At 40.3% G+C, this 21,868-nt stretch overlaps 1 protein-coding gene across 2 annotated transcripts in view; it reads left to right on the forward strand.

Moving 5' to 3' along the window:
• Window positions 1-21,868, forward strand: part of patl1 (PAT1 homolog 1, processing body mRNA decay factor) — a 33,647-nt gene that overhangs the window by 8,305 nt on the left and 3,474 nt on the right. For both annotated transcript variants that reach the window (XM_086083010.1, XM_086083011.1), the window contains exons 4-19: window positions 2,176-2,415; window positions 2,567-2,643; window positions 5,796-5,876; window positions 6,880-7,080; window positions 7,409-7,510; window positions 8,055-8,141; window positions 10,104-10,324; window positions 10,414-10,558; window positions 13,811-13,928; window positions 14,261-14,358; window positions 14,515-14,574; window positions 14,647-14,792; window positions 16,464-16,623; window positions 16,840-16,965; window positions 19,518-19,609; window positions 19,695-19,844. In XM_086083010.1, the coding sequence (XP_085939136.1) occupies window positions 2,176-2,415; window positions 2,567-2,643; window positions 5,796-5,876; window positions 6,880-7,080; window positions 7,409-7,510; window positions 8,055-8,141; window positions 10,104-10,324; window positions 10,414-10,558; window positions 13,811-13,928; window positions 14,261-14,358; window positions 14,515-14,574; window positions 14,647-14,792; window positions 16,464-16,623; window positions 16,840-16,965; window positions 19,518-19,609; window positions 19,695-19,844 (2,104 nt within the window). The remainder of the gene's footprint in view (window positions 1-2,175; window positions 2,416-2,566; window positions 2,644-5,795; window positions 5,877-6,879; window positions 7,081-7,408; window positions 7,511-8,054; window positions 8,142-10,103; window positions 10,325-10,413; window positions 10,559-13,810; window positions 13,929-14,260; window positions 14,359-14,514; window positions 14,575-14,646; window positions 14,793-16,463; window positions 16,624-16,839; window positions 16,966-19,517; window positions 19,610-19,694; window positions 19,845-21,868) is intronic.

Raw genomic sequence — 21,868 nt, forward strand, 5'->3', positions numbered from 1 at the left:
ATGGTTATGGATCCCGCCTCAGGAATGGCGGCTTCAGTGGCCGCCGAAAGCCTTCGGACGCCGGAGAGTTGATGATGACGAGCTGTTGACTTAGAGAGTCGGACAAATGAATGACACGGAGCTGTCCATTCAGAAAGAATGAGCCCTCGCGGCGAGCTTCACGTGCCGTTCGCAAAATCGTGATTGCAATATTTCATCTAGGGATGGGTTTAAAAAAACAGCAACAATCGATTTTGAACCGAGTTTACTTTTTGAGCCCGATATCGATTCATAAAACTATGAATTGATTATTTTAATATCTCCTTTTCCCATAAATTCTTAAGAAAATAGAATTGCCTTGAAATGTGCTGTTCTCATAAATGTAAAAGGTTTTTCTAACATTTATGAAAGACCTGACTTATTGCAATTTAAGACAATTCAGAATATTTTTTATTTTTATTTACAATTATTGAATTTGAACTATGAAAATATTTTAATCTTATCCTTGCTTATGTCAATGTTTGTGTAACATTTAAGTGATTATAACCAAAGGTGGGCACTTCCGTCAATCGTCAATTCCCGTCAATGACTATGCCCACCTTTTGGCGAGTGCTTGCGAATGCTTGATAATGTCAAGCCTCACAAAAATACACTGAATGAAAAGGACTCTGTGTACTCACCGCAATCGTTGGAAGTAATCCTGCTTCACTTCACTGCTCGGTCTGTGTATTTTTTCAAGTCATTATTCACAAATCTATTAAGAAATGTGAGTAATAAGCTTTTTGTCAACATGGCCCTGGTTGGTCTCTTTTACTTTGCTGCCACCTGCTGGCCGTTTGTGTAATAACTACTATTTCTTCAACAGTTCTTTGCAGTTGAGAGGCTGCATCAAAGCCTTCTGTATGTAAAAAAAAAAACATAATAAAATATATGAATACATCTTTGGGACACTTAAAACATTTAAAATAGAATGTATTTATAAGTTTTTGGGAGCAAATGAGTTGAGAAGAATTTATGTTCCATAATTAATCAATATCTGATTGAAGTCAAGTGAATCGAATCGGGAAATATCAAATCAAACTGAACTCTTGTGAATCAAAATCAAATCGATTGAGGAAATTAGAATCGATACCCAGCCCTAATTTCATCCATGGTGGTCCATATGAAATTGAAAATATGGTTTAATGTTGGTGTAGGATGCAAATTGTTTGTACTGTATATATTGTGTATCTTTGTCTTGACGCTGGCCGGCCAGCTGTGTCTCTGTGATTTAAAACCAGAAATAGCTTTATCGTCTATAAGTGAAAGCTTTTGTGCTATTGATGGGCTGTACTTTGCGACTTCGCCACATCATGCAACGGCAATTCATATTTTGAAATCAAATCCCTGCAAAAACAGTGGCCGAGACACGCCACTCATGAAATGTTATGGCAGAACCACACGTGCTGCAAGTGTGCAAGCTTGGACACAGCCTGTGCCGGGACGCGATTATGCCTTTATGTGTGTGAGTTGCCAAAATGGCATTGGATTAGTCTTCCAGCTCCTCTGTCATTGGAGACCTTTGTGTGGCGTCACAGCGTCGCCGCTTTTGAATAGAGCGTATTTTCAACTCGAGGTACCTTGCAGTTGCGGCAGAAGTCTTCTTGTCGCGCCGTGCCGCCAGCATCGCAATGTTCCATCATCCTCGCACCTCACCACATACACATTAAATGGGTTTGACGGCGGCACGCTGCATTCTTCTGAATGAGGTGTGAAATGGGCTTTATCCCTTACCCATTTGGTGAGTTCCTTCGTTTCCATGATCCTGTTGTTCACTAGCATTCTTTAACACACCACTGACCCCTTCACAGAGCAAGTGTATTTATACTGAGAGCAAATTACACACAGGTGGGTTGTATTTAATAATTAGGAGACTTCTAAAGGCAGTTGATTGCACTGGATTGTATTTTAGGGTATCAGAATACAAGTAATGCACGCGACACTTCCAATTTATGTTGCGTTAAAATCGTGAAAACTTTTCATTTCACTTTACAATTACATGCTACTTTGTGCTGGTCCATCACCTCAAAATACATTTAGGTTTGTGTATGTTACACAATGTGATAAAGTTCAAGGGGTATGAATACTTTTTCAAGCACTTGTTTGTAAGCAAAAGACTGAACCTGAACCCTGTGTTTTCCTGTCATTTACTATCAGATGTGGAAGATGGAAGAAGGGAAGGTGACTTGGCTGAGTCGCTAGCAAGACTAGTCCTGGAAGCTGACCCGGCTATTGCTGGAGTCGGGGCAGCAGAGAGGTCTGTTTTTCCCCCAAACCAAAAGTTGGAACATGACTCAAGGGCCAAAGTCCTGCACCAACCTCCCCCCATTTCACTTTCAACTCACCCCCACCAGCCGCCCCATCAGCACCAACGGCCTCCTGGGCCCTCCACCTCAGGTGAGGCCTAAAAACAAGGATACAAGTGTGGGATGTCAGTTCCAGTGTCATCCATGACAATTTCATTTAGTATGATGTCAATCTGGTAAAATTATATAACCTGTTCATTGTATAACCTGCTTTATTGATTTATTTTCTTGCACAATTCCAGGCCATCATCCCTCGCCAATGCTCACCTACCAACAGCAGCAACATTTACTTCGTTCTGTCCCTGGTGCCATTGGCCAGGTTAGTGTTAAACTCTACTCATTGTGCAAATGGTCACATTGCTATGTTTCGGTGAAAATCTCCACTTGATTATGACTTGCAAATTATGCCACATTAGATCCGCCTGCATGTAAAAAAAAAAAACCCTAAAAAAAACTTATTTGACTAAGCAAACAATGGGAATTATTATTATTATTTTTTTTTTTTATAGTAATTCTATTTACCCCTAAAACATTACTTTAAACAGATACTTCCATATAGACAAGACCAGTGTTTACCAACCGGGGGTACGCAGACCCCTAGGGGTACAGGTCAAGTCTCATTAAGGCATAGTGTGTGTGTGTGTGTGTGTGTGTGTGTGTGTGTGTGTGTGTGTGTGTGTGTGTGTGTGTGTGTGTGTGTGTGTGTGTGTGTGTGTGTGTGTGTGTGTGTGTGTGTGTGTGTGTGTGTGTGTGTGTGTGTGTGTGTGTGTGTGTGTGTGTGTGTGTGTGTGTGTGTGTGTGTGTGTGTGTGTGTGTGTGTGTGTGTTTTTTTGTTGTTGTTGGGGTTTTTTGTTTTTTGGGAACGTCTAAGCAGAGCGTGCAGAGTTTTTGGCTCCAATTAAAGGAGTTATGCACAGAGGCGGCCGCCGGCTCCTCCAGTAAGGAAAATAAGTTATTGCTCTGTTAGTGCATTGCCCTTACCAAAAATAAATGAATAATAATACTAGTGCCAACAGCAACATGAGTAGCTCACGATTCTGTTCTAAAAATAGCTTACCAGTGATGGGACACTGTGATGTACTTATGAGATTTAGAACAGAAGAAGAATGTTCAAGTGACAGTGTGTAAAAGTTGACCACTAGATGTCGCTATATAATAGAATGTAGCTGAAGCGTGTGCATTTTGAAGCACATGCACCATGTTAACTTGACTCCGAGAGACTCCGCAAGCCTACCACCAAATCTTATTTTGCGTGAGCAAACTAGTATCTCAGTGAGTCACTGCAACTTTGCAGCTGATGTGCACCCTGGTGAGCAACGCCAAAACGCTGAGCTAATGTTGTTAAAAGAAAAGGTGATGTAATAGTGGTAAATATGACACTGTCCCAGCTTTTTTGGAACGTGTTGCAGCCATAAAATTCTAAATTAATTTTTTTCTTAACTCTTTTACTGCCAAAAACGTTAAATAACGTTTAGTAAAATCCTACGGAGGGCTGCCAAAGATGTTAAAAGACGTTCACTATGTTTTTTTTGTTTGTTTTTTTGGAAACTGGTGGAGGAAAAGCCTTGGCCAGCTGTGCTGAAAGTATCAAGCAGATCTAGTTAGTATAATGACTATTTTTGGCCCCTAAATAGCAGCGATGACTCTCTGGACAAGATTGGGTAGGCGTCAGTAGAAGACGTGAGGCGGAGCTAGAGTGTTGAGGGGAGAATGGCTAATGAAGCGAAAAGGGCGACCGGTTGCAAGCAGCTCACGCTTGAGCATTTTTTTCAAAGACGAAAAGCATCGACCAATGCTAAAGAGCACATTGATGACGACGATGATGATGATGATGGTGACTTCAAGGTTGACGCCGAAGTTGGAAGCGTTGACGCGCCGGCTATGATCACGTCGTAAAGCCTCACCGGCTAGCGATGCTAACGGCGGAAAACGAGCACTTCTGCACAGCGGACGTTCAATCGGACGATGAAGAGTTGTCGAAAAGCATCGACCAATGCTAAAGAGCACATTGATGACGACGATGATGATGATGGTGACTCCGAGGTTGACGCCGAAGTTGGAAGCGTTGACGCCGAAGTTGGAAGCGTTGACGCGGCGGCTATGACCACGTCATAAAGCCTCACCGGCTTGCGATGCTAACGCCGGAAAACGCGGAGCACAACCGAGCACTTCTGCACAGGCGGACGTTCAATCGGACGATGAAGAGTACCCAGAGTCCAATGCATATTCATCGGAGGAGTGGGTACAGTCTGATCACGGAGAAGACACTGGTTCTGGACTACGATGCCACCATGAATGGAGTGGATAAGATGGATCAGAACATCTACCACCCGGTATAGGAACTGAAGGACATGAAGCCAAACGTAACACCACCAGACGTAACCGTATCATGATCCTGATAGTAGACTTGATGGCAACATGGCCAAAACACACTGCAGTATATACTTGCTATTCCCCGAAAAAAAAGGCCGGCAAGAAAGTGTAGCGTCTGCACGCGAAGGGGCAATCGCAGTGAAACTAATCTGTTGTGCAAATCCTGCTGCGTCTCCTTGCACGCAGGGGAGTGTTACACAAAAAGAAAAACTGTAGTTGAAACATCCACATAATTGTAAATAGTACCACAGTTGCACACATTTGTAAATAGTTTGCCAAATTGTTGTGTCAAATTGTTACACTGTTGAATGTAAATAAACGTATTTTGCTATCAAAAAACACTTTTTCATTGTTGGTGGTAGTTTTTACATAAGTAAAGCACTGTTTAGATGTTTGTGGCATCATTCATGGGGAAAAAAAAGGTGTCAAATTCACTAGAGTGCATGAAATAATATCGTTTCACTAAAAGCTTGATTTCTCCGTATTTTGGTCCAAAACAGAGCATTTGGGTGAAACTAACCATTTTCTATTGTTGATTACTAAAAACGGAATAAGGTAGAAACAAACTTTTTCTGATGAAAGATGAGAGTTCAATCTTTCATTTGGTAGTATGTGTGTTTCCATAGTCCAAACACAACATTTTCTGTGGACCCTGAAAGATCAGTCAAAATGCTTAAATCGGCTGGCACCCACAGCATCCCTTTTCTGAAAACGTCTGGCAGTCAAGAGTTAAAAAAACAAAAAAACTTAAGTTTCAACATTAAATATCTTGTCTTTGTAGTATATTCAATTAAATATAGGTTGAAAATGATTTGCAAATCGTTATATTCTGTTTTTATTTATGTTTAAATTAACACAACGTTAAAATTTCATTAGAATTGGGTTTTTATTGCTAAGTGGAGGTAAAAAGATTACCGGATTGCCTCGGCAAAGAAAATGTCTTACACACCCCTAAGCTGTTCCATGTCTGATACTCAACGCATTACCCCACCCCCCTCACCTGCCCTATCCTGCAAAAAAAAAAAAAGAAGACTGTTATTGCTAAAACTGTATACTGTAATGTTCATTTTATTTATTTATTTTCCTCCTCGCTCTTAGATGAACTCACGCAATATCTGGGAGAACAGTATGGGTTTTGGACCAGTCAGTGTTGCTCCCGCATTAGTTACACACATGGAGGTGAGTATTTTTTTTTTTTTTCAATCTGTTGATTTTATTTAATAAATTCAAAAACAGATTTTTAACCACTACCAATTTTGTTTATCATATGGACTTGAATCGATCAAGAGCTCATTATTTAAGATTTCAATTCTTTAGCAACAGCAAAAGCAATGAATGTCTGCTATTTTTTTGTGAATGGTCAAGAAATAATAACGGGTCTTAATAGAAAGATTGCAGAATTAAATTTCATATGGGACAACTTTTATAGGAAAAAGGTTTTCATGGTAAATGTTGCATTTTGTTTCAGTCTGCACACATGAAACCACGTCAGGTTAACAAGCTTGAACATTCTAATAGTAAATGTAAACCAGCTCAGGGGCCTAGTGGTAGAGTGTCCGCCCTGAGACTGGGAGGTTGTGGGTTCAATCCCTGACCGGGACATACTAAAGACTGTAAAAATGGGACCCATTTGCCTCCCTGCATGACACTCAGCATTAAGGGTTGGAATTGGCGGGTTACATCACCTTCCATACACCAGTGTGAGTAGCAATGGAGGCAATGTGTGTGAAGTGCCTTGCCCAAGGACACAACAACACATGACTTGGGGAGAGCGGGGATCGAACAGACGACCTTCTGGTAACTGAACGACTGTCTCTACTCCCTGAGCCACGGCCACCACAAATCGTGGCGGCACTACTGACACTACATTTTGGCCGCCATTGCAATGAAGACAATGATTTGCAGCAGGATAATATTATTGTTAACATTCTCAATTTGTACTTTTACTATTTGCACTGAAACAATAGGAGCAATTTGCTTAGTTATTTATGGCGTATTAAGCCACAAATAAACTACTGGTCTGGCCGACTTGAAATTAAATTGGGGTAATTGTGGCTCCTGAACTAAAATGACTTTAATTGACACCCCTGCTCAAAAGCAATCTGGCACACAGGTTGTGTGTTATTAGATTACTGTTATTGTGGTATTAATACCCTATGCTGGTTTGTGGTTACCTCTTCAGGATAGTCCGTTAATGTCAATAATAAAGGAGGTGGGACTTCCAAAACGTCCATCTCAGGGGAGGAATGATGAAGGACGGGATTTGTCAGAGAGGGTTCCACCTCCACGCTCCTCTTCTCCTGTGATTGGCTCCCCTCCAGTCAGGGCAGTGCCTATTGGGACTCCGCCCAAACAACCAATGGGTCACTCCTTAAATCATCAGGTAAAAAGTAGATCACAGCTCCCAATGATACATTCTCATTCCTTCTTTTTCTTCTTCGTTTTGTCTTTGTAAAAGACAATAAATGTTGTAAGAACATGCACATGTATGAGCTAACTAAAAGCTTTATTTACAGAAATGATGTCTAAGTCATCTGCTAACTTGGATGCTACTGTTTTAAGATAGCTAAACTAACCTCTCCATCATATTCATATTTCTTGTTCTTGACAGATTCTTAATTTTTCACAAACCCGTGGTACAATACCGGCTCTTATGTTTTATCTTCACTGTAATGGAGGTCTTTTTTCTATCTGTGTTTGTGTATGTGAAGATTCATCATCCCACAGCAGTTCATGTGAGAGCCCCGATCCAGCACAGATACCCTCCTCCTTTCCCTGAACGTTTGTCACCCAACGCTCTGCTCAATTTTGCTGTAAGCCCCCCCCCTCCACACACACTTCTCAATGGGTTTCAATGCCACACTACTTTTTTGACATGATTCAATTTGAACTAAATCAAAAAATATACAGTATATATATTTAGGATGTTAATCACTTACTATATCAAATGCGGATGCCCCACTCAAATGTTTTTGCACCTAAAGCCTGCTTTACACTCCTTTGTTTGCTCGGGTGTCAACTGCCGCCGTGCTATCACATGATCGACGGCGTGATGAGCACCGTAGCTTGTGGCCCCTCTGGTACGGTACGCATGGTGCGCACATGTCACAAATTCATGCCTCGCCTCGGTGGTTAGGTGTAGTATCACTCGTGATTGGTCTGTTAAGTCACATGCTGTGATGACCTACTCAGCTTTAATCCCTCACTGTAGTTCATTTTATGGTTCACAAAATACAAAAAACCTGATCAATTATTTAAGTTAACGTTACAATTATTTCATTTTGCCACTGAAAATGTATTCCCTATTATTTTTATTTTTACCTTTCACTCCACCCACTCTTAACTTTCCACCACTAGAACTCGCCACTGTGTCGTGGACCATTTCCTCCAGGAATCAGTCCAGTACTGTCACAGATTCAACGGGCCCAGCTTCTCAACTCTCAGGTCAGTTTATAGAGCTATATATGTAAAAGTTTAGTTTTTCATGTTTACAGCATAGTATATAATTATTACGTACAGCGCCGTGAAAAATTATCAATGTATTTCTCCTCTCTCAAAATCTTATTTTACTGCAGTTTTGCCCACTTCAACGTTTACGATCATTAAAATGATATAAATATCCAACATAAATGACCTAAGTAAACGTAAAATGCAGTTTCTATATGGTGATTTTTTTATTTTTATCTTTGTGTGTGTGTGTGTGTGGGGGGGGGGGGGGGGGGTTTAAGCCTACCGCCTGTGTGAAAAAGTGGATGCCTACTACACCTAATAACTGGTTGTGCCACACTCTGCAGCCACAACTGAAATCAAGCATTTTCTATAACTGGCAATGAGTCGTTTACATCTCTGTGGAGATATTTTGGCCCACTCGTCCTTGCAACATTGCTTTAATTCAGCAACAATGAAGGGTTTTCGAGCACAAATGTCATGTTCATCAGATTCAACTCTGGACTCTGACCAGCCAACTCCAAAACCTTGATTTATTTATTTATTTATTTATTTAAATTAAAGCTAATCAGAAGTTGGTTTGCTGGTGTGTTTTGTATTGTTGTCCTGCTTTAAAACCCAAGTTTGCTTCAGCTTAAGATCACAAATGGAGTTACTTACCTGGATTTCTGCATAGAATCTCATCAATGTGACAATAGAGTGGGGATTGAAATTTTGGCCACACCAGGTAAAACTTGGTATTGTTCTGCATGAACACGCCAAGGAAAAAAGGTTTTATTTTAACCTCATCGGTCCACATAACTCGTTTCCAAAATGCATCAGGCTTGTCTGTATGTTAATTTGCAAATTCACAGTTTTTTGTGGTGAGAATGTAGATTAGGTTTTCTTCTGGACCATATTTGTAAGTATCTCTTGATAGTGGAATAGTTGGCACTCCAGTGTCTCCCACATCTTTCTGGAGGCATCATGCAGTTAAACATGGGTTTTGACTTGCTTTTCTCAAAATCCTGCACGTTGTTCTGTCTACATTTTTTAATTCAATTCCAAATAGAGGATATTGGCATCTGAAAACGCTTTGCTATCTTCTTATAGCCTTCTCCTGCTTTGCGAAACTGAATTAGTTTCAGTGTTCAGTTGTTCATGTTTTTTTTGTTAATAGTTTTCACTGATTGTGGGAGCAAGGTCAGATGAGTCTGAGCATTTAAAACCTTTAAGTGTGACATCACCTGGTCTTTCTAAACATTATTGTGAACAATCCATGATGACATTATCAGGTCTCAGCTTTCCTGAGACTCTGGTAAAAGGGTCCTCATGTGCCAAAAATAAATAAAATTCCTATATATTCGAATTCTGCACTTAATTCCCTTTCAAATGGTATATAATACATGGATGTATTTCACAAATCAACAAAGTTACAGCAATTTTAATGTTGAAAGGTTGAAATCCCTAGTTTTGAGAAAAAGGGGTTTAAAGTTTTGTTACTTGCATCTTTCAAATGTCCATAGCAACCAGTACCTTAGGAAAAAGATATGAACCTGAAATTTTCAGGAGCTGTTAAAATATCAGTGGAAAGTCAATTCCAATCTCGGGTAAGGCCATCGTCCTCGAATTTAACCCTTTTAAATATTTTGGAAGTTTGACCTCTCAACAGATGAAATCAGCCTCAACTTTGAAAATCACATTCAGCTTGCAATTCATCTTCTGAGGCATCTGAGGCCAAAATAACATTCCTATTGACAAACCAAAATAAGTAAATAAATAAGTAAAATAAAATGCGTAAAACATTAAACCATAAAAAAAAATGCAGTTAATTTCAAAAGGTCCACATGTTCTCCTGAACATGATTTTTTTTTTCAGCCAGGTTCACATGTTTTTCTTGCAACTGTATGCACTGTACTGTATGTACTATCCTGTATGTATGATCTTCTTTAATTACATCACGCTCTTCCCTCTTTTTAGGTGGCCGGAGTTCCCCGTGGTGGTCCGGTGCCCCCTTTGTTACCAGCCGGGGGTGGTTTCAGACCATTTTTCAGTGGCCCACACCCTATACACGGTCATCGAATGGGTCCCCCGCATCCTCATAGCTATCCAAACCACATGCCGCCCATCAGGCACAACACCACTCATCTCCATCCTCAACACCGGCGCATACTTACCCAGCGGATGCAAAACAGGCCCGGGTATGTGATTGTCTGTAGTGCGTATGTGCTTTTTGACAATGCATGTTTCATAAAGCCAATCTGCTTCATATAATTTTCCCTCCCTGAAGAGACCGAAGCAGAACTGGAGGGGACTGGCGCAGCAGGGACCCATACAGTAACCTGATGACTCAGAAAGAGAAGGAATGGGTCACTAAAATCCAAATGATGCAGCTTCAAAGTACTGACCCTTTCCTGGATGACTACTACTATCAGGTTTGTTAGGATGTACTGTCACGTGTATTTTCTGTTGAAACTTTGAAATTATTTTTGAACTTTTTTTTGTTATTGTTATTCAAATCACACTGCTTGTTTTTTCCTCTGCTTTCCTTACTTGAGGCATTGCAAAGATAGTTAACCATTGGAAAAAAAATGCTTGAGAATACTTCTGATAGTGCTCAGTAAACAGTACGCAAGTTTACTCGAACACAAATTTACTAAAAATTTCACAACCTGCAATGGGACTACAAAAATAATCTGGCATATTTAGTAAATGTTCATTAATATTAATGATGCGCCGAGTATTCGGCCACCGAAAATTTTCGGCCGAAAATTGCAGAAATGTGCATTTTCGGCATTGGGCCGAAATAAAATTCAAGCCGAAAGAATATGGCCGAAAGAGGATGTTGTGGTGACGCAAGCAAAAGCAACAACAGCAACAAAACGCTACAAGCAGGTGTCTGTTTGAATTAAACACCAAACGCGGGAGTGAGTGTCTGCCTTGCTGCTCGCTGGCATTTGTGAGTACCGGCAGCTTCATTTGCACACCGGAGAAGGAGAGGGTAGCTTAGTAAACTATGTCAAAAAAGAGAGCGCTGCTGAGTACTGCACTACGGTGAGCCGCTCTTTCTCATGCAGCACCTTCCTTTTTTTCACTTGCATTCTGGTGGCCGTGCTAAATACTTTAGCACTATTGCTATCAACCGTTTTAAACGGTAAAAAGTAAACACTTACCACTATCTCCGGGGGACTACAGATCTGTACAGGACGCCGTGTGTGACTTTGCAGTCCGTTCCCAAAGCCGATTGGCTGGTGCCAAGAAATGTATTTATTTTTAAACGTTGGTGAATATGTGAATGTGCCGATTTTCAGTGCGCCGCACCGTGTCCCACTCTAAATAGCCTACAAATGCGTCATCCGCACCGCACGCTTCCGTGCCCGCCGGTGTGAAGTACTGTACATTGACTATAAAGTGCAATTGTACAGCCAGAAAATGCTCAGTTGCTCACCCCGCGTTTGATGTTTACCATTCGCCAACATGTCTCTGGTGTGGACGCATTTCAATTTATATTGTGCTTTGTTAAAATGCCTGTGCTAAATAGGCCTAAATATGTTATAATAATATTATCATTTTAATTAATTATAATAAATGCAATGATAATAAAAAAAAATTGGCGCGATTTTTATTTTTTTCCCAGCGTTTCGGTTTCCGGCCAAGCATTTCTCATTTTCGGCCCCAAAAATTTGTTTCGGTGCATCCCTAATTAATGTACACTGTCCTCTTTTAAATACAATAAATAGATTTCTTGAAAAACAGTAAATATGTTATTTAAGTAGACATGTTGCTCCATCTTATGATCAGATCGGTTATCGTTTTATAAACTCACTGTTCGGCGATTGGCCCCAAAAATCTTGATCATGTAAAGCCTAGTTACTGTCTATACAGTGGGGACTCTGATGTTTTTACAGTATAGATATATAATTTGACTAAATTTTCTGGGAATATATGCCTTTTAAGTCACACAAAACTTTGGCAATTTGGCCACTGTTGTGTGGCGGCGTCACAGGTGATATCATAAGATGTACACATGGGCGCAGATGGCACTTGGCAGCACTTGACAGCACCCTCGGTTTCATAAAGACCACGATCCGTTCCCTCCACTTTCAAAGAGTTTGCGTGACGCGTGAACGCTCCGCGCGGAAATTCGATGTTCGGAATCCAGGGAGCTCAAGTTTTCCAGCTTTCATACTCAACTTGCTCCCGCTGTGGTCCATATTCTCCGAGATTTAAGAGGCAGTGAAGAGCGTCTATGGCATATGAACTTTACTACCATAGAAGTAGAAAAACTATTTTATAATTATTTATTTTCAATCAATCGCATCAACATTTTGGGGTGAATAGTCTACTTAAATTTTACTAAATAAATTAAAACAAAGAATCGGGAAGCGTTTGCTCGGCTGCGGACCGTCCGCATAGCTCTTTAGGTGCGCGGTGCAGAAAATGTGGGGGAAAAAGGACCCCGACTTCACTGACCTACGTCAATGTGACGTCACTCAACAATGGCGACCCCTATGGAAACACATACCGTGAATGGTAAAACACAATTTACTCGAGTATAAAACTATAGATAGCTTTCTTCACTCATAAATATTCAACATAACTTCCCATAACACAACGTAGGTGACAGTATGCCGCTATCCCCCTGCATGAAATTATGCGGTGAACTGTTTGAAATGCTTATGAAATGAGATAAAAACAATAAATGAAGCTAAATTGCGACAAGGCAAGTTTGCTGGAGGTCAAAATGTGTTTTGAGGACCCAAAAAAATTAAATAATAATTTGTCACTGCAATCCGCCATTTTGATTGGTTACTTTCGCCTCGAACGCTTGTGGTCGGAACTGTAAAAAGCCACCTGGGATAAATCTGACTTCCGACCTCAACAACTCAGCAAGGCACACAAATCTTACAAGCCAGACAGATGCTATCTGTTAATCATGTAAACATTATAGTTCCAATTTTGTTGTACATTTAAGCACTATAAGGCTGGGTAGTGCTGGGAGCACTCAACTCTGGCTACAGTGATCAGCGCTCTAAATTCCGACTGACCACGCTGTAGAAAAGGAGTTGTTTTGTTCAACGTGAACGATAGAAGGAACAATATTCAGTCAATGTTTGTAACTCTTCTCTCCTTAGCTAGATAAGGCTTGTGACGTACTCAACGATAGCTGAATTAAAATATACTTTGAAATATATGTGGAAATTTCTACATCTTTGTTTTTATTTTTTGGGCGGCACGGTGGCTGACTGGTTAGCACGACCGCCTCCCAGTGCAAAGGTTGTGAGATCGAGTCCGGGCTTCGGCCTTCCTGGGTGGAGTTTGCATGTTCTCCCCGTGCTTGCGTGGGTTTTCTCCGGGTACTCCGGTTTCCTCCCACATTCCAAAAACATGCATGGCAGGTGAATTGGACACTCCAAATTGTCCATAGGTGTGATTGTGAGTATGGTTGTTCGTCTCTGTGTGCCCTGCGATTGGCTGGCAACCAGTTCAGGGTGTACCCCGCCTACTGCCCGAAGCCAGCTGGGATAGGCTCCAGCAACCCCCGCGACCCTTGTGAGGACAAGCGGTACAGAAAATGGATGGATGGATGGATGTTTTTATTTTAACCAATAGCTGATTGTTCAAACTGTGCTATAATTTACTGTTGTTATTCTATGGTCATAATCCATCTTTACATTGTCATATAGCACTACTATGAAAAGATGGAGAAACGTCAAGAAAAAGAGAGAGACAGCAGTAAAAAAGAACACACTACCAAGCTCATCACTCCACAAGTTGCCAAGATTGAACACACCTACAGACCAGGTAAATCCTGCGACTGCACCTATATTCTCACCCACACTCTTGCACCCTGCGCTTCAGGATTAATTTTTATTTGGAAGCAGTGACCAGACGTAAAAGGCAATGTAGTTACCATTTTGAATAATGAATAATACTCTTACCAATGTTGTTGGTTTACAATACATAAGACGTGCAACGGCATTTAATGATCACTGATTGCAAGCTGAGCTTTTTAGAAGTGTGCTGAAACTGTAGTTTATAGTCCAGAGTACAGATCTGTTATGTACATTTTCCAGATTATAGTTCTTTATATATAAACATAATTGTGAGCTTTATTAAATGTTGTTTTCTTACAGTTCAGTTTGCAGGCTCTTTGGGTAAACTGACAGTTTCAAGTGTCAACAATCCACGTAAAATGATTGACGCAGTTGTGACCACGCGCTCAGATGACGAGGTACGGTTCATCCAGTGTGTCTCTGTGCAGTTTTCTTTTATAGTATTATATATATATAATATATTTTTAATATAAGTTGTTCTTGACCTTCAGAAACACAATTTTTAATGTCCTATTTAATAATTTTTCTAACATTCTGTGTGCTTTAATCACCAGGAGAAGAGGGAAAAGCAGGTTTGGAATAAAAGACGACAGATACTATACACTGTGGAAAAGGTAAGGTGACAATCAGATCACCTTAACACATTCACCCCAAGTGCTTGAAAGTCTCTCACCCACCCTCTTCAGATCTACAGTTTGCTGCTTGAGGTTCAAGACTTTGAGAAACGCTTTGTCCATGCTCCAGAGGAGGACAGGGAGGCTTTACTGGAGCAGCACAAAACCAATACCATGCAGCTCTGTAACTCTCTGCAAGATAAGGAGTGGGACGACAGGTAGGAACAATGTATAGTCAACCCTGGCTTTTTGCAGGGGCTTGGAAGCGCAAGACCCAGCATGAATAGGAAAAATGTGTGAGTTGTCTAATAGTAAAATTTTTAGAGTTGCTATTTATCATTTAAACAACAAATGGCTCCATATTTGCAGTTTGGCATTGGGTGACACCATGCTAACTTTATAACCTGTTCTTTATCCCAGAAATGTTGTACTTTTTCTTTCTTTCTTTCTTTAATTTACAAAATGTATGTTAAAATAACATATATGCCTCAAAGTGGCAATGTACTTAAAGTAGTAATTTGAAAACAGAGGCTGTTAATTAAAATTGCACAGTAGATATTACATAATGTCAGACCAAATGCGATCAGTCCCATTACATGAACTCTGGCAAAACTTGCCAAAAGTTTTTTGATGTATCTTGCCATTTTGTCTGTTTTTTATTTTATTTTTGTAACTTTACTAACCAGTTTAAAAAGTGCTGCATAACACAAACTACCGGTATGTCATAAAACATAAGACTACCTCAAAGGCTAACTAGGAAATAGTAGGCCTACGTTCACTAGTGCGATTTACCACAATATACCGCTGATCCCCCACCAATGCGACTGGCATCCAACAGCTCTCCAAGTCCCTCTACTCCCTTATTATTTCTGTAGGTTGTTTCCAAAGGTACTTGGTGTGGAGTTAAAAGGTGACAGTTACATAAATAACATAAGTACTTTTAAGATAACAAAAGTGGCATATAATCATGCAATCCAGTGTCAAGTAAGTATAAATGGATACGATTTTCTCTTTTAGGACCTCGGGGATCCATACTAACATTTTTACTGGGGCCGCACACTGTAAATCGACTTGCGAAATAAATATTCTCATTTCCTCTTGATTCATTGTTATACTGATACACAGCCATGCATTCTGATTTTTTTTTGTCTTTTTTCACCATGACATTTTCCTCACAAAACAATTTAGACTGGTGTGGGGCAGCTCTGATTAAGATAATTACTATATTGACTTGAGTGAAAATGGACACAGTATTTTTTGGGGGGGGACTTGATAAATGGTCATCTACAGTACAAGCCAAAAATGTATCTCATTCAATGTGTTTGCTCGATTCTCATTACTATTTACATTTTGATTCTCACTGAAAGCATCAAAACTAAGAATGAACACATGTGGAGTTATGTACTTAAAAAAAAAAAGGTGAAATAATTTAAAACGTTTTATATTCTACTTTCTTCAAAATAGCCACCCTTTGCTCTGATGACTGCTTTGCACACTTTTGGCATTCTTACCTCTGGGTACTCCTTCAATACTGTTGGAAAAGCATTTCAGGTGACTACTCTTGAAGCTCATGTGCAAAAAAATCATCAGAGCAAAGAGTGACTATTTTGAAGAAACTAAAATACAAAACACGTTTTCAATTATTTCATCTTTTTTTTTTTTTAGGTACATAACTCCACCTGTTCATTCATAGTTTTGATGCCTTCAGTGAGAATTTACAATGTAAATAGTAATGAAAATAAAGAAAATGCATTGTATGAGAAGGTGTGTCCAAACTTTTGGCCTGTACTGTACGTCATCAACATTCAGTCGCATGCGTTTAAGTGCTGTTCTTGCTGGTGCACCTGCATAGAATCACACTAATCTTGTTCCTAATACTCTGTGGAAAGGGTGAGTGACGAGCGATGTGTGATGATCATGTCTGTGAGGAAAGGCAAGCGACTCCTCTCCAGGCTCCTCCCTTACCTACCCCACTCCCATGCTGCCGCCGTTGTTATGGCAATTGCACACAACCTTCCGACCCTGGCCAAGAAGGACAAGCAGGACCAGGTAATTAACGTCTTTTGCTATGGTCAAACATGTGACCCCCAGTCCAAAACCAGCCCACTCGGGTTGAAATTTGAACGTGAAAAAATACTGATGCAAACCTGCAGTTATGTAAGGAATGTATGATTTCTGACTGTCAGCCAGTGATTGTGTGTGAGTCCAGACTTGTGATTTAATGACAGAGGCCCACCAGGACTGATATGTCTGTGCCCTTATTAGGTGTTGTGCTGGTTAGTGGAGCCAGTCTCTGCAGTGATCATGTCCATGTCGAGCACCGCCCTCACAGACTTGCTGCAGGAGCTTCAGGGCAGTGAGGGTCAACTTGCTGCTGTACTGCACAACAAGGTACACACACTTGCATGTAACATGACAGAAAAGTCAATTGACTGCACATCAAAGAAGACATGATAACTGAAGTCCCATTACAATACAGTAAACAGGACAAATATGACATTTCAGTTTTAAATACAAAATTATTATTTTATTGGTAAAATGGAGAGAACATACTATTGCACTGTTGAATAAAATGGATGGAGTATATTTGTCTTACTGAATAAAATTGTTGGAGGCGATTATGGACGATGTGGATGAATCTGTGGTGATTTGAGTGGGATGGAAAAGTATAAAATCCATATATTTGCACTAGGATCAGAATGAAATCTTATAATACTGTTGTACATAAATGCACTTGCAGTGACCGATTTCCAGGGTAGTGCAATTAAAACTTTATTCTAGTACAGCAAAAAGAAAGAAAGAAACAAACATGTTGCCTGAGGTCACACACACTCCCGCAGCAATGCACAACCCCCCCCCCGTCCCCTATTTGAGAAAGATTGGTGTAGCAGCAAACTCTGTTGTCTTCATTATTTTTTTTTTTTCCAACAAACATTTTCATTGGGCATGTGTCAAACTAGTGTTGCACGGGATACCGGTACCAGTACCGTACTTCAATGTTTTGGCGTTTTAGCACCAGTACTTAAAAAAATTAATACGAGACAGCCCGCCAACACTGTTTTAAAGGCAGGTACACATACACGCATATGCAGAAAACACTTAAAGTAAGCGGCACGCCTCTTTCAGCTTGTGTGCGTCACACAAGGGCTCAGGAAGATGGCTTCACGCACTGAACACTGAAGCGGTCGCTGGCCGTGCACTCCTCATTGAGAAGCAAGCCACGCTAATTAAGTGTAGCGCTCGCTGGCCGTCCACTCCTCATTGAGAAGTATGACCCGCAAAGTGTCATATGGAACTTTTTTTCTTACATAGCCGACAGCCACAGCAAGCCAACCGACATGACGTTTTGTAACAAGAGCAAATGTTTTTTGCGGAGAAGCAGAACAAAAAGCTGTCCTGGCCCTGCAGTGGACTCGAGGTGCGTTCAATGAACAGGCACACAGTAGGAAATCACAGGTATGCATAGAAAAAGCCCAAATGACTGACAGAGTGACAGGCTGTGACGCATTTTTTGACACTTCCCTTAAAAAATAAGTCGAGTGTGAATTATTTTGTAGTTTGTAGTATTTGATTACGCAATCGACTAATTGGGAGCGTAATGGAGAAGAGCAGAGACATGCACGCACAATCAAGCAACGTTATATTGAGTCATGGTAGTGCCACTGTATTACCAATATTTAAAACGGATGACATCAAATACAGTACTTCAACAATATGGCATGCAATGTGAACGCACATACAGTATATACATAAATATACACAGTACGTACATAAATTAACACGTATGCATCCTAATATTTTTAATTAATAAAAAACAAAAAAAATATTTTAAGTTCTTTTGTCAGTTTTAACTTTGCTGCTTTTGCTGATTTAGATTTTTGTCGAGGTACCGTTTCAGTATCGGTATCGAGGTATTTTATGCAGATTTAGAATTGAAGACAAAATTTTGGTATCGTGACAACACTATGTCAAACACAAATCTAAGTTTCAGTTTAAAGCTGCTCTATACAGGAAATTGAATTTCAAATCGCTACTGCCACAAATTAAACTGCACACTCCCTTCTTCACGTACGCACTGCACGCATGACGTCACAATCAGAGGGCGGGAAATTCAAACCCGAATCCAGTCTGAAAACTGTTGGCCATAGGCTTGCAAGAGTACCTATTGTGAACAGCTAAGGTGTTAATCTGCTCATTAGAAGATATTCATAAATGGACAAATAAAAAGGCAATTTTTTGGGACAACTTCCATCATAGAGCAGATTTAAACTTTCTGAATGATTGGTTAGTATAATGTACGGGCACTTGCTGTCGACTGAGAAAGACGTCACAGTAACCAAGGGTTCAGCTCGCGAACGTCATGTGACCAAACCCAATTAACATGCAACTGTAATGTCATTTTTCAGTGGACAGCAGGTGGCAAAATGACCTCTACCTGAGATAGATAAAAACGGCTGGATTTTTTGGGCTTAATTCATATTGTACAAAAACAATATTCATCAGAATATCGTGGTTAGACTAATGGGGGCCCATAGATTATATTGTAAAGAAAATGTTTGATTTGATTTCCCCTATAATAACGCTTGAGCCACATTATCTTGACCTGCTGTGTACATTTTATTGACATTTTCATACTCAACCTCTGTGTAGCAGACAGCACCAGGTGAATCCCCAATTCATCCAAATGACACACAAATCTATTTTAGTATTTGTTATACTTGTGCAAGCAATGTAGTTTTGATTGATTTGTTGACAGCCAGGTATTACAGTGTTTTTCTAGTACCAGTATATAATACAACCCCACCAATTAATGGACAGCAAGCCCAAATCCGCCAATGCTGCAGTGTATTGGCCGTGGTGAAGCTGTCGTAATCCTTCATAGAGGTCCAACCATACATGCAACAGGCTGCAAAGGCTGAATGTGTGATTTTGTTTGTGTTCAGTTTGGTGTGACGACACTCTATCTGATCTTGAGTGAAGGAGAGAGGATGCAAAGCTCAGACCCCAACTGTCAGCTCATGGATGACAATCGATGGTGAGATACTTACTGTGATGTTCAATGTATATTTGCTGTTCTTTTTGTCCTCCTTACATCTTTCCATCCCTGAATCCTTATCCAGGACGGAGCTGGTGTTTTCTGTCACTAGGGAATTGCTCAGCATTCCCTCTTCATCCCTCTCACCTCCTCTCTTCACACCTAGCAACCTGATGCCCCTCTTCTCACGCTTTATTGACCGGCAGCGATTGGACTTGTTACAGGAAAAGCTACAGTAAGTTACATCAATATACACAACACACGTGCGTATGTAGGGCGAAAGGTGTTCATTCACTGTGTCACATCTCCTGCGATCATCATATGTTTGTGTTTTTACAGCAGGCTTGTCTCTAGTTTTATAAGCAAGCAGTATTACAACAGACTTTTATGATGGCGTATTGGGGCCACGTATAAATATATTTTTTTAGAGGGCGGGGGCAATATTCCGAGAAAAAAAAACTCGCAAATTTGCAATTTTCTAAAGTGGCAGATTTGCGAGAGAAAAAAACTTTGCGTTAGGGCTGGGCGATATGGCCAAAAAATACAATCTCGATTTTTGCAGTCATTCAGGACAATTACAGTATGTTATCTAATCTAAACGTTTATTTAACTGTTTCGTTTGTTCAAAAGTAATTCCTGTGCAAAATGTTCAGACAACAATAACGTATACTGATTCTAAATCAGTTTTAACATAAACTCTTAGCATTCATAGTGTGTGCTTAAATGCCACAATTAAGTAGTTGGTAGCTATTGTAAACATGTCTCGTAAACCACCCATCCAGCATTCTGCCACTTGTGCAAAATTACAACTCACAAAAATGTTTAGATGTAAAAGAACATTAGAACAACAGCTTTTAATAATCCAAAAGACAAAATTCGATTTCACGATTTAGCAAATTTTCAACGATTAGATTTTTTAAATGACGATGTATAGAATTAATTCGATTTATTGCTCAGCCCTACATAGCGTGCCACTCGGATGTTGGTGCCAATACTTTTTAGTCGGGTTTTCAAATGAGATAGTAATGGCTTTAACCATATCATGTTAAGCATTCGCACTTTGAAGCGTTGGGTATGGCCAGCGACAATGACGCCTTGCTTTGTGAAGGTCCACACCCTGAGGATCAGGCATTTAAGTTAATTTGTTAAGAAGAAATATTTACTTGTACATTTATGTTTCCAGAATGATTATTTACACATTCATACATTTTGGTATTTTGTACAAGTGTCTAAATTGATGTGTCAAATCTGCTGCTCGCCGTCATTAGGTGCGTTTCCTCTACCCTCAGTTTTGCGCAAAAGCAAGCTGGTAATGGAAACACAAGATTTAAAAAAAAAAAACCCTCAAATATTGCAAAAAAGTTTTTACGCTCTCATGAGGTCGTTTTTGAGACTTGTCGAAATATAAATATTTCGCAAAAGTGTAATGGAATTTTTTTCTGCGCATTCCCTATAGTTGTGTGACCCCGCCCAGCACAGAGGAAAGGAAGTAGAAAGTACGAGGCCACTCGCTTTCATGTCGGAGCTGCCTCTGGAGGGGATAAGTCTTTTTAAGCACAAAGCGATTCAGTTATGGAGCCAATATGCCGCAGTTCAATGCACGTCCCATATCGTTGCATGAAAAATGGCCGTTCCCCCGGGCAACGAGCAATCGAGCTGCATACGGCGCACGTTGTCGTTGAAATCCATCCGTCCCCACCATAACACGAGTTATAAGCGCGCGCGCGCACACACAACACCAACACCAAATGCCCAAACCCGACCAATGAGGGGAGGGAGATGTTTTTAAAGTAATATTAAGAACTCCGGGCATCTGTCTTCCGTAAACATCATGAGCACATCCTACGGAACTGCAAGTTCCCGCGAGATGGGACATTACGAGAATTGCGTGTTAGAAGCAAAACGCTTTTCAATGGAAACACCGGCAAGTCGAAATTGTACTTTATCGAAATAGTACAATTTCGCTTTTATTTTTGCGAAAAACAGTATTTGAAACGTACCTATTCACTTGCATTTACCTAAAGTTTGCTGGCTTCTGATTGGTTAGTGTTAGTCAGCTGATTGGAAATCAAGAAGTGTTGTCACTCTAGCTGCCGTGTATGACGAGTAAAGTTTAATTTAAGAATGAATCCGTCTCCATCCTGCCTTTTCATTTTAAAACAGTGTCCCATTAACTACCAACGAATCTTCACATTAAACTCTAGCTACGCTACGTGTATTTCTTGTAAATTTCTGAGTTTTTTTCTCGCAAATCTGCCA

The sequence above is a fragment of the Leptonotus elevatus genome, chromosome 8, assembly GCF_054856555.1.
Source record: "Leptonotus elevatus isolate MCC_2025b chromosome 8, RoL_Lele_1.0, whole genome shotgun sequence".
Lineage (NCBI taxonomy): Eukaryota > Metazoa > Chordata > Actinopteri > Syngnathiformes > Syngnathidae > Leptonotus > Leptonotus elevatus.